Consider the following 17,284-nt stretch of genomic DNA (forward strand, 5'->3'; position numbering starts at 1 on the left):
ACTTTAACAAAGCCGCCACTCCTGCAGGTGCTTGGGTCATGCCCTAGTGCTGTGTGGCTGCAGGGGCTGGCACCTCCATGGACGGCAGCAGGCACAGGGGAGGGGTCGAGGCCCTGGCAGGCAGAGGTGCTGGGATCAGCGGAGGGAGTGGGGAGAGGCTCCACCTCCCAGACCTGGGAGACAGTCTGGGAGGATGGAACCAGGCTCTGAGCATGCGAGGAAAGAACTCCACCCCTGGAGGGAGGGTTTTTGAGAGCTGAGGTTTTTGAGAGAGAAGCCGATTACAAAACCCACACGAGCTCCTTCTTATGTTTTGGCCTCACTTTATCCCGTCTGAAACCTGCTATCACCACCCAATGAGGAAGGCCAGGCGCTCTTGGGCTACCTGACCTTATTCTCATTTGCAGTGTGGGCAGCAGGAGCACTGCAAGGTGAGCTGTTCTACAGCAGTAAGGAAAAGAAGAAAAGATCTGGACACAGCCCCACCTGCAGTCTGAGAGCTGGGGCACAGCCTGCCTACCTGAGCAGGTGATCCACCATTTCTAGTTAAAGCATGTGCAACAAGTGCAGGCCTTAGCCCCAGCTGCCCTGGTTCTTGAGAAGTATGGAATACAGTTGTTCCTCGCTATCTATGGGAACTGGTTCCAGGATTTTGGTATTCCACAGGGGGATACCAAAATCCTCAGATGCTCCAGTTCCTTAAATAAAATGGCCTGAAAGCTGGGGTGTAGCTCAGTGGTAGAGCAAGCATTCAGCAGGCACAAGGCCCTGGGTTCCACCCCTAGCACCAAACAAAAGAAAACAGAACTCTAGAACCTCTGCACGTCCTCCCATACACCTGAAATCATCTCTGACTACCTGCAACACCTAAGACAATGTAAACACCCTGTAAACGGTTGTTACACTGTATTGTCTGGAGAATAATGACCAGAAAGAAAGATGGACAGATTCTTCTTTCCCCAAATACTTTCAATCTCCAGGGGCAGAATCTGCAGATCCAGAAAGCCAATCACACAGAGAAGTAAAACTCAGTGCCAGGTAAGTGTACACATCATTCAGATGTGCACATCATCTGAATCAAAATGAAAATCAGCAGTTCAGAAAGAACTTGGAAAAGCATGGCTCATCTCCCTAAACCAAAATGAAAAATGCTGCCACTTTTATTCTATAAATATCATTCCACAGACTCATAGATGAAACTCTTTCTTCCCTGTGCCTGCAGGGTAAGTATATGGAACTTTCTGATCTAGGCAGGCAGGAGCAAGGACAAACTTGCCCAGTCACAGCTGCTTACAGTAGTGCTGGTCCTGGTTCCAAGTTCAACAGAATCAAGAAGGACACTGCGATTCAGGTGAAGGGGAAAGGAGGGTGTGGTGTCCACGTCAAAGAACAAGGGAACACTGGCCCCCCAAGGCCTGACACTACAGACGGAGCCCAGAACGGAAGCTGAGCCAGAAGAGCAGCGCAGAGCCCAGGCTCCTCTCCCTTCAGACACAACCGGGAACCGGGAGAATCAGAAGGAACAACACTAGACTATTTGGAGTCTTAGGAATTAATCCTAAGGGCATTCGAGAAATGGAGAAATAGTTATTCAAGAAAATCTAAATTTTGGTAGAAGCAGCAAGAGCCTATGGCACTTGGGCCATGACCTACTCCTTCCCCACTTCCTACCCAGCTCAGCCTATGGAAACTTGACTGTCCATTCCTGGTGGCTGTGACCAGGACAAAGGAGTGCTCTCTTTCCCTGGCTTCCCAGGAAAGGCTTCTGCATCTCCCAGGGAGAGGTGGGCCACCAGCACGTTGTCCTCCCCCTTCTCTGCTTAGCAGAGGGCCAAGCCAGGTGAGGGCAGAGGAGGGTCCCAGCCCCCTGCCCCTGCCCAACCCCAACTGGTCGGCAGAGGCTCCTCCCAGGCATCGCAGGCCAAGCTGTTTTCACTGCAGCTTGCCCAACTACAGAGCCAGAAATCGTGCCAGGAGCCTGGGACAGAGAGACAGATAAGGCAGCCTCGGGTCTCGGCACACCCCGGGTGGAGCTGCGTGCTCCTTACCCAGGACGGTCATTCCATTCTTAGGGAGGACCTTAAATAAATGATTCAGAAAGACGGCTCACTCACCCCTCATGGCCCTCTTCCCAGTGAGAAGTACCTGATAAAAGTCCGTCTTCTCTGCAATGACTTTCAATATCCCTGGGGCGATGGGAGGCAACGTCACCATCTGCAGCTTGCCAAAGAACGGGTTGTGCCCGGAGCTTTTGTAGCGCTTCATCTTGTCTTCAATGACCAGTGCCAGGGACTGGGAATGGTTTATCACTTCCAGCAGGGTGGAGATGGCCACATTCTGGAGGTAGCAATCACTCACACAGCAGCAGATGGTCATGAGGGATTTCAGCCACGATGGGAAGCTGGAGTCGCTGGCTCCTGAAAGGCCAGCCAGAGGGGACAGAAGCAAGCAGAACCAGGTGAGAAGGGCAGCTAAGCCACAGCACCCTAGGTCGAGGCAGTAACCTGAGCATCACCTGGACAGCCGTGTGCTATCCTGGGTGTGGCGCTTACTCGGAAATGGGTCTTTACATTTGTAACCGAGTTAGGATGAGGTCATCAAGGTCACCAACACGACTGGTGTCCTTTACAGGGGAAGAGGCCACATGAGGCGAGATCCACAAGGAGATCGCCAGGTGAGCATAGAGGCTGGGGAGGCGAGGTCACCAGCCCAGGAAGGCTGGGAAGATGCAGGTCAGGTTTGGCCCAGAGTCTCAGGGAGCATGGCCCAGTGACACCTTGATTTTGGACCTCTGGTCTCTTGGGGACTATTAGACGGTAGGTTTCTGTCGTTGCAGCCCTTCGTTACAGTGGCCCTAGCAGGCCATTCGTAAACCTCTAATGACAGGTATCACAAAACGGTCTGCTTGTGTCACTGAGCGCTGTCAGAATGCTAGCTCTTCTGTGGGCTATGCTGGACACACAGGTTTTCAAAATATAGACCCAGCCCTTACCCACCTGCCATGTAATGACACACAAATCCAAAAACGATACAACTTCAGTCCCTACCACCAAACATAAAATTGTACAAATAGATTACAAAACAAGGAGGGAAACAGACGTGGCCAATACGGGCTGAGTATCATTCATCCAAAAGGTCTGGGACCAAAAGTGCTTCTTTTATATTCTTAGGATTTCTGGAATATTTGCATAGACGTAACTGACTGAGAATCACTGATCCAGAATGCTCCAAAATCACATGTCAGTGCTCAGAAAGCTTTGGATCTGGGATGCTCTCCTGCACTCCCTTCCTGGCTGACACACTGAGCTGGACTTACGTCCACGTCAGCCACCTCAGTAACAGCATTCCCAAGGGTGGCTCCCTGGCCGCGGCCGCTCCCTCACCTGGGAGCTGGAAGAGCGTTTCGCAGAGCTGCTCCGTCTCCTCCTCCGACAGGTAGACCGGGAAGGTGGCGCAGTCCAGCAGCAGGTGGCAGGCGGCGGCGAAGGCCTCCCTGCAGTCCTCCTTGGAGCCGCCCAGGTGGACAACCACCTGGTCAACATCCCACTCTCCTCCTGTTTTTCTGCCAGGGCTACTGGGCGAGGATGATGGTGACTCTGAACTTCTGTTCTTGAATGGAGACCCACGTACAGTGAACAAGTCTGAAAGCATCTGCTTAAACTGGGGCACGGTGAGGGGCCTGGCCTCCCGAGAGTTCTTCCTGCCCAAGTCATCACCCGCCGCGCTCAGGGGCCCACCCTTGCCGCGCTGCCCTGTGGGCTCTTCAGACTCGCCCTCTTCTCCAGATGGGGTCGGCGGTACTGTAAAAATGTTCCTGCTGGCAAAGTTGGCGATCAGATCCTGGATGCTAAGAAACGTCCTCTGCATGCTCCCGCCCTTCTTCCAGATGTCGTCTCTTCCCGGAGAAACTCGAGGGACCCTCAGGTGCTCAGAGAGCTCTGGAGACGAGGCGCTGAGCCCAATCCCACTGTCCTCAGATCTCAGTGGGGGAAAGGAAGCATCTTCATCCACCGGAACCACGGCCTTTGTTTCCACTGTGATTTCGCCTTTTACTGGACTCTGCAAAAGATGAAAAAACCGCTGTACCATACTGTGCATCCTTAAGACCCAGGACTCAAGAGTCAGGTGAATCAGACAACCTGAACGCGTTTCAAGCCTGTCTTTCCAAACCCCAACTCTGCACCACGACAGTCCCCTGTAAAAGCATGTAATAAGTTAAGAGGCAGGGAAGGCAGGTCGGCCCCAGGAGAGGCTGAGGCACCAGCATGCTCTGCAGGCAGGCGGGCTTTGGAGTCTGCTTTGTCTTATTTATTTAGACGACTCCTCAGCGTTCAAAAGAGTTGTTTAAAAATTATCTCTGACAAATTTAAAAATACGAATAGGAAACTGAACTGAGGATAAAATAAAGGCATGAAGAAATACAAGGAGAAGTGAAGTGGGCACAGAGCATCTCTTTGACAGACACACAGTCGACCATTCCTAGTCTGAGATGCTCCAAAATCCAAAGCTTGAGCGCTGACACAATGCTGCAAATACAAAACTTCCAACTTGGTCTCACATGATGGGTCAGTCAAAAGGTAGGTGCACCAAAAATACTGTATAAGGTGTACGTATAATGTAAATGAATTCTGTTTTTTGACTCAGGTCCCATCCCCATGATATCTCATTATGTATACACAAATATTCCAAAATCTAAAATCTGAAACATATCTGGTCCCAAGCATTTTGGATAAGGGATACTCGACCTCTCTATGCATACATGGACACACACACACACACACACACACAGCTTTTCCAAAGTGGCGATACTTCAAACATCAATGAATCAGCCTTCTTATCTATACTGTTACTTAGGCATTATATTAAATGTGAAATTCCTTAGCATTTACCTCACTGTGCTCTCAGGGAAGAATGGGACGGGGTAGGCGGTTGTGGAAGTGAGTTGTTGTTCATATCTGTAAACTATGAATGATTCATGTTACAGTTTGGATCGGGAATGTCCCCCAGGGGCTCAGGTGTTGAATACTGAAGGTTTGGTCCCCAGCTGGTGGTGGAGTCTTCAGGAGGTAGGGCCTGGTGGGAGGAAGGAGGTCATGGTGGCATGCTGTCCAGGGGTCTATGCTGTCCCCAGTCTGCCTGTCTGTCTCTCCCCTCTGCTTCCTGGTTTCCATGAGGTAAGCAGCTTTCTGCCCTGTGCTCCCAGTAGGACGTTCTGTCTCACCACAGGGCCAGAAATAATGGAGCTAAATGACCGTGGACTGAAGACCGAGAGTTGTGAACCCAAGTAAGTCTTCCCTCCTCCAGGCTGGTTTTCTCAGTGGTTTTGTCAAGCGACTGACACACGTACGTTTTATATCTTAAATAATTTTTAGGAATTTTTTTCTAACAGCTAGAACAGCCAAGGAAAAAAGAACACTAAATTCTAAATCGGGGCAACAATCTGTAATTAGTCTACAGTCTGAGACTGAATGTCTGTCAGTCACTCAGTGGTCACCAAACCCTAATCCATACCTGTGACCCGCTCTCAGCCTCACTTTTCAGTCTCTTTGCACCCCATCTGCCACTGCACTGAACTGGTTTCAAAACCCCCAAAGGTTTCAATCTTCAAAGAAGAAAATAAAAATAATTCAAAGAACAGGGGTATCAAACATTTGTGGGACTATCACTGTTCGTCTTTCTGGAAGACATTTGGCAACACAACATCTCTCACAGATTAAATGAAGCTCGCATGCCTTTCAATCACAACCTGCTGTCAAAAATTTGTCCTTCAGAGACACTGGCACCTGCGCACAGCCGTACGAGAAGGCTGCGTGAAACTGCTTTTAACACAGAAAGACAGGAAAGAACCCAAAGGACCCATCAGTAGGAAGACTTTTTTTTTAATATTCATGTGCAAGAATGTCCCCCAAATATTGTCTGGAATGAAAACCAAAGAAAGTCACAAAACAGTATATGTTATGGATTGGATTCTGACCTCAACAAGACGTTGCAGTCCTGGCCTACAGGGCCCTGGAATGTGACCTTATTTGGAAGTAGGGTTTTGAAGGTGATCAAGTGAGGATGGGGTCATTAGGGAGGGTCCTACCCCAACAGGACTTCTGTCCTCATAAAAAGGGGCAATCTGGACACAGAGACAGATGCGTTCAGGGAGAGTGTCCTGTGAACACAAAGACTCACGTTTCAATGAACCGAGGACACCCAGGTTTTCCAGCAAGATAGCAGAAGCTGGAAGAGGCGTACTTGGGAAAAACCAACCCTGCGGACACTCTGCTGTCCAACTCTGGCCTCCAGAACTGAGAAAAGTAATTTCTGTTACTCAAGCCACCAAGTCTCTGGAACTTTGTTACAGCAGCTCTACAAATCAGTATAGTACATATGCTCCCTTACCTTTTAAGTAACCCAGATCACAAGCATACACACATATACATCCACAGATCGGCCCAGAGATGTGCAGGCACCGACCGTAGCTGCATCGTTATTAGCTATGTCTCGCCATTAATCATAGCTACGTGGCAGGGAGTGGGTGAGATGAAGGGGTCAGTGACACCAAAACCTTTCAAAGTGTTCGAGTGTTTTACAAGCACATGTGACGTGTGACTCAGACATCTTCTCTTCTGTAACCGTGCCCTGACAAACCTCCCCCCAGGGTACGAGAGCCTGCCACTCCCAGGCACCTACCGAGCTTCCACTTGAGGGCTCCGTGTCTAGGTAGGAGGGCGGCATCTGGACTTTGCTGAGAACCTTGAAACAGGTCTTCAAGGTGTGCGTGAGCTCAGGTAAGCTTAGGGCCTCCACCTCCTCAGCAAGAGGCTGCACCAGGCAGCCGAGCACCTGCGGGAGGTACTGGGTCTGTACCTCTGAGTACAGCTCCTGCGGAACAGAAGTACAGTTGACACACGTTTCCCATTTCCCGCCCCCCAAAAAATGCACCTCAAAATGGCATTTTGGATAATTCTGGGTTCAAGAGCATAAATTTCATGTTAATTCTCAAATCAGAAGATAAAATAATGCTTCCTTTTGCTCTAGACAAATCAAGAGTGTCTTACTCTCCTTTCAAGTGGCTTTTTACAAGACGTAAGGAAAAAAATAATAAAACTGCCATGTAGATTTCTATATTAAGGAAGTTAGTGTTCTTCAAGAAGACTCGCCACTGCACAATTTGGGGGGTGGGGTACTGGATTGAACCCAGAGGTGCTTAACCACTGGGCAACATCCCCAGATCTTTTTATTTTTTATTTGAGATAGGGTCTCAATAAGGTGCTGAGGTTGCCCTAGAACTTGGGAGGCTGAGGCAAGAGGATCACAAGTTGTGGCATTACAGGCATCTGCCACGGAGCCTGGCTCAACTGCACAATTTTAAGTAGGAAGGACACTTGCTTTCACAACTAAATAACTGCAGTATCAGTTCATCCCATTATCTGGTTTATGTAACTTCAGTTTGGCCCCTTGCAACGGGCCCAAAAGTTACAACACCTTTCAGATGAGATATTAAACATATAAAAGGAGGCAGCTCAGTAGTACAGCATGTGCTTAGCATGCAGTCCTGGGTTTGATCTGCAGTATCCCCCAAAAAAGGAAGAAAGGAAAAAACAGAGCGAGAGAGAGAGAGAGAGATTACTCCAGACACACGTGTCACAGCAAAATAAACACAGATCGCGTGCGCTCGCAGGTGGGTTTTTTTTTTTTAGGTAAAGTTGCTTTTCAGTACAGTTACGGTTATAAAGCAGGATACCAACACTAATAAGAGCAAGACAACACTCTCCGCAGTGAGCACCTACCAAGGGAATAACGTCCAGAAGGAACACGAGGAGGGTACAGAGCTCCGAGACCGTGGGGGCAGGGCCGACGGTTTTTCCAATAGTGTAACTCTGCTTCACTGGCCTACGTTAGTCAAAAGAAAGAAAACCAAATTCATCTTTCGTCTTCTAGTAATTTCAAGCATCTTATTTCAAGCATCTTATGATTTCCAGTAATGCATTCCATTTCAAACCTAATGAGAGACTTTATAGTTGTAACACCTAAGCTGTGGTGACCAGCTAACACAGAAGTGTCAGTAAGGGCCCTGAATCTGTCTCCCAAGTGGGTTCCCTCTGATTTGAACTCCTCGGTGTGGACGTGCGTGGCCCCGTGAAAATGTGGGATTCCACACCCAGCAGACTCAGCTGTCAGCACGTGCTGACCCCAAAGAACAACTCAGGCCAAACAGCTGTTCACCTTGCCGTAGGAGGACCTTGAGACACCTCCTTCCCAGGGGACAGCCAGGAACTTGTCAGCATGAATTGCTTAGAATTCTCCTGTGTCACAGAGAAGTGCAACTCCCAAACCCGAAGCTCTGCAAGTGTTGCTGACACGGTGCCCTGGGTGGGAACCAGCCCGGTCAGCTGCTTAGTTGATACCAAACTCAACACTTCGTAAGTCAGCAGGCAACTGGGTAAATGGCCACATTAAAAAGTAGCAATGACCTGGTGAACCCTGAGTTCCATAGATATGGATCCAACCAACCACAGATGGAAAACAAACCAACCAACCAACCATGCATCTGTACTGCACACATACAAACTTTCTTCCTGTTCATTACTCCCTAAACAATACAACCACTCACAATAACAACAATTCACAGAGCACTGGCCCTGTACTGAGCACCGTGAGTTACCTAGAGATGACCTAGCATATACAGGAGGATGGGGGCAGGTCAGGAGCAACTACTGTATTTCACATCTGAGACTCCAGCACCCAGATTTGGGTTGTCTGCAGGGGACCCTGGGAGCAATTCCCCGAGGATGCCAAGGGAGGAGGGATGACTGTATACATTGTTTCTCAAAACATTGTTACCTGGTATTCATCTAGCTATTACAGTACCACTCAACCTGAGTTAGTTTGCTTTCTTGTAAATCAATGCTTAGTCATCTTGGTGCTCACCTTAGAAGAATTCCCGCGGGGAGCTGGAGGCCTACACTGCACCTTAGCGATTCTACTTCTAGGTGTCTAATGGAAAGACAGTGTGCTCCTGCACGCAGACAGGGCAAAGATGCTCACCATGGCACTACTCATGGGATCAAGAGTGGAATGGGCCACCAGCACCTGGTGCTGGTGCACCTTGGATGCACGAACTGGATGAACACGTTACGATGCAGCTGTAGGGTGCTAACCTCCAAGAGCACCTTACAGGAAGGTGCGTGCAACCTGGCTTCACTCAATACCATTTAGCCCGTGACACAGACTACGCCACTCCCAGACACACCCGCTGGAACAGTACATACCAGCATCGTGGGAAAGACAGACACCCAGTGCAGGACAGGGATTAACCTGGGATGAAAGGAAGACATGCTGGGCAGGTGGCATTTAGTTCCATCTGGGGAGCAACGGTTTCTTCTTTAAAAAAAAAAAAAAAAAAAAAAAAACAGCCAAGAGGCTGGGGGTGTGGCTCAGGGGTAGGGCTTCCCCGGCAATGCAGGAGGCCTGGGTTTAATCCCCAGTACCACAAACAAAACAAAACATAACACAACAAATAAATAGCCGAGGGGCTGGGAGTGTGGTAGAACACCTGCCTAGCATGTAATGTCCTGGGTTTGATCCCCAGTACCACAAACAAGTTTTAAAAAGTAAAGAAAAAATAACCAGATTGGGGATGGGGCTCAGTGGTAGAGTACTTGCCTGGCATAAGTAATAAGGCCTTGGGTTCCATTCTTTGGAATGGAGTTAAAAATAAATAGCCCACCGTGACCAAAGTAGGCTTTAAGCTCCGTTATCACCTGGCCTTGCTGTTGCCTGTGGGTCCAGGGATGAATTATTCAGGACGAGGTAAGACTATCTGGGCCTGGTGCTGGGGAGGCAGAAGAGCTCGCTGCAGCAGCGGGAAGTCAGAGTCCCAAGGCAGCACTGTGGGGTTCTAGTCGCAGCTGCTCCTGATCTGCCATGCAATGCCAAAGGGGGAACTTCACGTCTCTGGGCTCCAGCTTTCTTATAATGTCACAAGCAGGAGGATGACATGCCTGTTCCTCTTGGGGAGGCTCCAAAGCATTAAAGCAAGGCTTTCTAGCCACCAGACACACACGGCAAACTGTTTATATGGGAAGCTTCTGTTACAGCTGGGCATGTGAACAATAGGGAGAAGTCCAAGCATTATAGCAGAGATTGGCCAAAAAAAAAAAAAAGGAAGTTTCACAGCAGACCCCGAGGGACAAAATAGGGTTGAAAAGACTGCATTCCTCCTCTTGGAAAGGCAATGACCTGGGAAAGCTCCCTGGGGAGCATGCTGTCCCTGCTTGTCCCGCGCATAATTCTGAGGTCATGCAATTCACCCGCAAATTAAAAGTTAACAGCAAAGCTGATTACAGTAGCTTAAAACATTCATGTTTTTATCTGACCTGATACTTGCTAATTTCAAGAAGAATTTAAGAAGACTGAAGAGATCAAAAGCACTCCATCCAGTCCCAGAGACACAGAACTAAGCTGCACTAAGGAGATTGGGCCGGCGAGAGAACAGAGCGCAGAAAGCCGATTTGATGAATGAAACCAGAAAATGCACCGAGAGTTTTCTAAAGTGAGATTTTAATAAATAAAGCAGCTTCAGAATTATGTGGCAAAGATTATGTGAATCCTCTTCTTGGGAAAATTCTTCATCCTATGAGGATCTTAAGTGAATTCTTTCCAATCCTGTCTTGGCTGAATTCTCAAGCTCAGAGACCACCCGACTTCAGCTAGTTATGCACAATCTCGCCACGCCGGGCAGCAGCAGAGCCATGACACCTGCCCACCTTCCTACACATGCCAGCCCCCGCTTACCTAAAGCATTCCTCAAAACACCTGGTCATGTAATCCCACAGGAAGTCCGTACTGAGGGAGGAGATCAGCAAGTTCACTGTCTTCACGATCTCAGAGGCGTTTCGGTTCTCTTTGATTGTACTATAGAGGAGGGAGGAAGGAAATTCACCCATGAGAAGCCCGAGCTGCGGGAACACTGTGTCTGAAGAGTTGTAATGTACGTCTCATTTATAAGGTATTTCCACAGAGGCTGACAAACTCTAATCAAATATTGTTGTTCGGGGGCTCAGAGTTGGGTGCCTGCCTAGCAGCGTGAGACCGCAGGGGGAAGAATAGTTCCAGCTGGGTGTGGCAGCACAGAAGAACAAAACACAGGGGTTACAGGCAACTGCACACTCGAAGCCAAGGTGTCTGCTGCCTACCAAACACCACCCCCTGCCTCCAGCGCACTGGACTCTGCCCTTGGTGCCCTGCCTCGATCCCCTGCCTCTGGTGAATCACACCCCTGGCCCACATCTGAACTTACTCCCCTGCCATCTTCACTCTGTGGGACTCTCCATGTGCCACTCTGGATCAAGTTGCCTCTGTTGCATGATTTGCACACTTGGTCAGTGAACACCGTCTGCACACCCAGGCCAGGGAAGGGACCCAACTCCTTCACATTCTTCACCAGACTCAGCAGGAAACTCAATTCATGCTGACTGACCTAAGAGCATGGATTAGGCCTGGGCTGTGTCCACTTTCTTTAGCACGTCACATCTTACAGGGAACCTCAGAGAAAAGAAACTTTGGGCACCATGAGGGAGGAAGACGTGAGGTTAGAAGCCACATTCATACCTTATCAGCAGATTTCCGCTCTGAGTGTAGCTAAGCTTCAGGTCAGAGCCAAGGGCATCTCTACAGTAGGAATAAAACGCCCTGATGACTTCAAGAAACAAACTCTCAACCACTTGAGGCCCTGTAATCAAAAAGAAAATGGTCAGAGAAGGAATAAAGGACCTTTTTTAAAATCAATATGCAACACACATAAAACATAGAGTGATCCCACATCTGGGCCTTTTATATACACCTAACTGCACAGCAACATAAGGGTGACAGTGACGACTTTGGCTGGGGACAACACTCATGAAAACAGCCAGCACCTCTGTTGAGCTTGCTCTGTGTGGGACGCTGCTGCTGACATTTCACACTAAGACCACCCTGAACCCTCACCCCTGCCGCACGCAGGTGTTCTACTTCTGTCCCTCAGTACACTAAGGTGACGGGGCACAGAGCTTAGGCGAGTTGCCCACGCCAACCTCTGCTAGGGGCAGGCAGGCTGCCTGCAACAAGTTAAGTGTGCACAAACTGTGTGGCCCGACGTGTTACTCAACAGAAGTGACCCTGCACAAGGCCACTTCCCTATCCTCATTCTTCCCTATCTTCAATCGTGAGCTAGACAATGCAAAAGAAATAACGCCAGTCCCGAAAAGTTTATAAAGAGCCACAGAAGAACTGCAATCCCAGTGATTCAGGAAGCAGAAACAGGAGGATCCCAAGTTCAAGACCGGCCTTGGAAACTTAGTAACGCTCTGTCTCAAAATCAAAAGTAACCAGGGCTGGGAACACAGCTCAGTGGCCTAGCCCCAGCTCCACATCCAAGCAACTTTTCTGCCAATCAGGTGAGGCTCCGGACAGGACATTCTGCTACACGAACAGCAGCCATAGGGCGGGCAGCTGGGGAACTGACTCCCCCCTACATATCCAGAGGGATGAACGCATGTCGATTCACAGATAATCAGTCTGTCAACACCACCTTGCAAAAAAGCAATTAGTAGATTGATCTAATCCTCCCCCTTTTGTGGCACTGGGGATTGTCCTGCTAAGCACATCCCACCACTTGAGCTACAACAAAGCCAAAAGTGCCTCTGAGAAAACTACCTTCAGGACAAGCCTTGTACATGTCTTATCTACAACATAATGCCAAATGTCTTTTACAAAACAAAGGCCATTTTGTCAGCCCTTCTCTTGGAGGAGGAAATCAGATGTGGCTAAAGTTCAGATGCTCAAAAAATGGAGAGGACTGAAAGACTGTCCCTTGCCTTCTGGCTCTACATAATCTACTCCTTTGCCTCCTATGAATGTTGTCCCTCGGACAACTAAATCAGGCCCACAAAATTAATGGCTGTTATGATTGGACAGAGTGGACATCCATCCCCTTCCAGAAAACATGACCTGGAGCCCCAGAGAGCAGCAGCATTTACTTGGCTCACGAGGTGCCCGGCTTTGACATAAAACACACATGTCCAAAATGCCGAGCTACAGTTTCGTCCTTGAATACTTCTCCAAGCTACACGGCAAGCTCCCAGCACGTCCATGACCGGTGTTGTTTTCAGTCTAAACCTACGGCTTTGGAGAGCCGCAGTTACTTCACACTCAGGGAGGAAGGTTAAGAAGAGTCTGAGCGAAGTACAGACAGCCTGAGGTAGTGCAGAGAGGGCAGGGCGGGAAGAACCAACCACCTCACACTTGGATGTGGTTAACGGGCTGGAGCCACGGTGGAAGAAAAGTTCTCCTTTGTTACACAGGAAGCATGCCAGGATGGCTGGTCTGGTGCAAGCAGGCAGCAGTAGGGCTGAGTAGGAGAGCTTGTGCCTCCAGGAGGACATGGACAAGCCGCTCACCCTGGCTCAACCTCAGGCTCTCCCTGTGCAAAATGGGTATCACGGAAGCCCAGCTGAGGGTTGTAGGAGATGCTGGGACACTTTAAACTCACTGTGTCCCACCATGCCATACATAGGACATGATAAAAACCTGTAACATGCCCACAGCCCGATGCTCACAAGGCTGCCAAGTGTAAGAGGCAGACCTCCAGTGAGTAGAGTCTGGTTCAACCTCTGTCACTTTACAGTGAAAAGCTTTCATTTTACTCAGTGAAAAGAAGTGATTTGTTTGCGGTCACAGAGCAAAACATAAGGCAGGTGCTCCCCTACTTAGCTGAAAATGAAACCTAAGTGCACTGGAGCATGACACTGGAACGAACGTTCTAGCAAATCCCACGCAGGCTCCGCGGGCGCAGGCGCCAGCACACACAGGAGCCTGAAGGCACTCTGCTAACAAGGATAGTCAAACCACTGTGGGAAACTGCTAAGCAGCTTCGATGAGAGAACTGAAGCTCACGACTTCTAGATTCTGACATTCCAAAGATGAAATTATAGTCAAAACAACAAGGTGATCATTTCTCACTATATTTTAATTTCCTGAAAACGGGTGTTTGATATCTGTGGCCTGCGGGCAACGGCATTACTAATGTTACCTATTTCTGGCTTGTCGAGCAGGCTGACGAGGATGCGGAATGGCTTCAGGTAGGTGTGGTGGCGGTCCTCGCTGTCAGCGTCCGAGAACTTCTGATGCAGTATCTCAGCCAGACTCTGTTTAAAAGTCACACGTGAGGACCTTGTATATGGTAAAGCATGACATTCAGTTGTCCTAAGTGCTAGACATCGGGACAGAGAGCCCTTCGCAGGCAAACAGGCACCCTATATTTCACCCAACCACGTGCCAAGGTCTACCATGAAGTCTCACAGAGAATCCCGCTGCAGAGTTGTGATGAGCAATGCCCCCAAAAGAGCCTGCTTTCCAGAAATGTCCTTTACCTCAACTAAGAGATCCTTGGAGTATTTTTCAAAAAAATAAGACGACTGGTCTTCATAAGAACTTGAAATTTTAGATTCCAGCACAATGGCGTTTCCTTTAATGTCTGAACCTACAAAAAAAAGAAACACTATTAACCGTAAAGAGAACTATGCTTTTAAATAGGACTTTACAGTGTACAGAAGTCTCAGACGCTGATATTTTTAAAAACAGAACTACTCCAACAAGAAAATCAGATTGAACCAAGTCATTCTTTTCCCCTGTGCTGGGGATGGAAGGCAGGGTCTCGGGCCGCGCGTGCTCCACACCGATCCACACCTAGCCCCACCTTCTGACTGTGGTGTGGCTGAGGATCAGGCACGCAGGTTCCATCTCCGTTTGTCCTAGGGACACACCCAATTTGGGACAAGCGAAACTGCAAGTATGTAACAGAACGAGGACTGCTTTCTAAACCTGTGTCCACTTGTCCAGCAATAAGTGAAACCATGGTATTTCTGTGGACGCACTATATACCCTCGTTCTAAGGGAGGGTCAGTCCACAAGGTCCTCAGGCCCAGGACAAGCACTGTCCTCACAATGAGTGTAAATCTGAGACTCCTGGGACACAGGTAAGGATGGCCTGAGGCCCTCGCTGTACACAGAACGTGCCCTTAACAGAGGAGCCCTCCACTACACGTCCCGGAAGAGCCCTGACCATCTGAAATCCTTAGTGAGCGTCTTTGCAATGTCTGTGGGAAGTTAGGTACCTAGGGAGGTAAAGGGAAGAATGATCCCAGAGGGTCTCCTGACTTGGGTGTGACAGTCATGTGCTGACAGTGAACAGCAGCCAGGGCGTTGGGGCACAGCGGCTTCACGCACCACCTTTCCTTAGGGACACGAACAAGGGACTTTGCAACATTCATAGAAGGGCTACCTTTCAGTCCTCTGGTCTCCTGGACTCTGTCCCTGGGAAGCTTTCTGATCAAGGGTCCAAGGGTCCAGGGCACTTTGCCTACAAGTCCAGAGACGGCCAGAATAGCCCGTGCTCCTGCAGAGAGACCCTGCCCAGCGGCTTCCGCTCTCCAAAGCCACCAAGTGCTGCCCCAGGCGTTCCCGTTTACACGAACCTCCTCTATTTACATGTATCCCACGACATTTGTGGGCTTTCTCCATATAATCCCTCGTTCCATGAAACCTCTTTAGAATGGGCTGCTAATTCAGAAAGATTCGGCTACAATGTTTGGTGTGGTATTTCAAGCTCTTGAAATGGAATTCATTTGGCATTTAAAAAATCCCACTTATTTCCCTTTAAAAAAAAAAAAAAAAAAAAAAAAGCTGCAAAGAACCAAAGCTGCGTGTGGGAAGCAGCCGGTGACGGACCAGTGCTATACTTAGTGTGGCATCTTGGCATCTTCCACACTGTGATTCAAAAAGAGGTCGCCAAGACTGAAACTCATCCTGGGTCAGCACTTCCAGGGCTCAAGCTCCCGGACTTGGAATGACTGCGTACCCAGCAGCCAGGCATAGAGTCTTCTGTTGAGAGACATGTCCCTTCTCAGCAGGGTCTGGGTGGCTGCGGAGAGAATGCGCACGATGTCCCATCGGAGCAGGGGAATGGCTCTCTCGTCGGAATCCTGTTGGGAGGACAGAGAAGACCTTACTGCAGGGACCGGCACAGCAGGCTGCCGGCTCCGACACGTAGCCATCTACCCCAAAGGGCAGTTCTCCAAAGAGCCTGGATTTTTCCACGTTGCCCTTGGAAAGAAGCTAATTGATATTTGCTATGGAAACATCGTCCTCACAAAGACAAATAAGGGCCTTTAATTGGCAGAAAGCAAACAGTGACCAGGGAGGAGCTGAGCTCCACTCTCCCGACAAGACTGCTGGAGGTTCATGCCCGACTCCCAGGCCTCAGAAGTAGCAGGGACTTGTCCAGAAGGCCCCTGCAACTTACCAGACAGGAATAGAATGGGAAGAAAAAGAGAACAATCTCCAGGTTATTTCTCTGTACAAGAACATTCGAGTCCAACAGTGATGCACACAGCGACTTCACCTGTAAAATGATAGATGACATAAACAGTTTGTTCCAAAGACATGTGACATCCTTTGCAGGCTGTTTTTTAGTCATAAAAATGAAGTAACCCTTTGTTAATTCTGCATTAGATCATGCAGAACAGAGCAAGCTATAGGTCAGAATGGCGGGGGCTGGTCTCCAAGAGTGGGGTTAAGGGACATGGGGAAGATGCATAGCTAGACCTTGCCTGCTCCATGAGGAGTATCAGCCTGACGGTAGGTTCTGAGACCACAAAACCTGTGATCCCACAGAGGAGCCAAAAGGAGCCTTGCACTGAATGAAAACTCTGAAGACACGTGGTCCAGTGGATTCTAAGTGAATCCATCATCTACTTAAGTGTCATTTCTGAACACAGTCAGGTACCTGCATCAGAGCTAAGAGCCAAAGACATGAGGAACCAGAAGAGGAGGGAAAAGCCCTTTCCACTGGGGAGGACAGGAATGCTAGGCTCAAGGACAGGAAGCAACCATACTGGGACCCGTCAGGAAGAGGGAGCTGGCCCAGCAAACACAGCCTCATGGACAGGCCCCTGGGCAGCTCTGCGCAAGTGCAGAGGCCTGAGGGGAGCAAATGAGTGGCCGCTGGGAGCAGACTCAGAAAACTTCCCCGTGAGCAAGAGGAAGCCAGACATCTCAACAGCACAGGGCAGATATTAACAAAGCCATGCTTCAGAAAAGCAAAACTCTCCGCAACTGGCAAGGATGGGAGGAGTAGAAAGCAGGTAGAAAATTACATTTTGGTTCTAGAGCAAAGCATGAGAAGCCAAAGCAGGGCCATGGAAATGGAGAGAAAGAGCCAAAGGTGACATTGCCTGGCAGGAAGGAAGGCTCCCAT

General features: G+C 49.2%; 1 protein-coding gene across 3 annotated transcripts in view; it reads right to left on the reverse strand.

The window, feature by feature from the left end:
- The window catches only part of DOP1B (DOP1 leucine zipper like protein B), a 109,813-nt gene that overhangs the window by 55,231 nt on the left and 37,298 nt on the right, over positions 1-17,284 (reverse strand). For all 3 annotated transcript variants that reach the window (XR_013766542.1, XM_079156003.1, XM_079156002.1), the window contains exons 6-15: positions 16,331-16,429; positions 15,887-16,010; positions 14,400-14,509; positions 14,060-14,174; positions 11,602-11,722; positions 10,786-10,905; positions 7,779-7,881; positions 6,679-6,870; positions 3,384-4,059; positions 2,146-2,417 (exon numbers count right to left, since the gene is read on the reverse strand). Coding sequence is in view for 2 of the 3 variants with exons in the window: in XM_079156003.1 (XP_079012129.1) it covers positions 2,146-2,417; positions 3,384-4,059; positions 6,679-6,870; positions 7,779-7,881; positions 10,786-10,905; positions 11,602-11,722; positions 14,060-14,174; positions 14,400-14,509; positions 15,887-16,010; positions 16,331-16,429 (1,932 nt within the window). In the remaining variant the exon portion in view is untranslated. The remainder of the gene's footprint in view (positions 1-2,145; positions 2,418-3,383; positions 4,060-6,678; positions 6,871-7,778; positions 7,882-10,785; positions 10,906-11,601; positions 11,723-14,059; positions 14,175-14,399; positions 14,510-15,886; positions 16,011-16,330; positions 16,430-17,284) is intronic.

The sequence above is a fragment of the Sciurus vulgaris genome (genome assembly GCF_902686455.1).
Source record: "Sciurus vulgaris genome assembly, chromosome: 10".
In the NCBI taxonomy this organism is placed as follows: domain Eukaryota; kingdom Metazoa; phylum Chordata; class Mammalia; order Rodentia; family Sciuridae; genus Sciurus; species Sciurus vulgaris.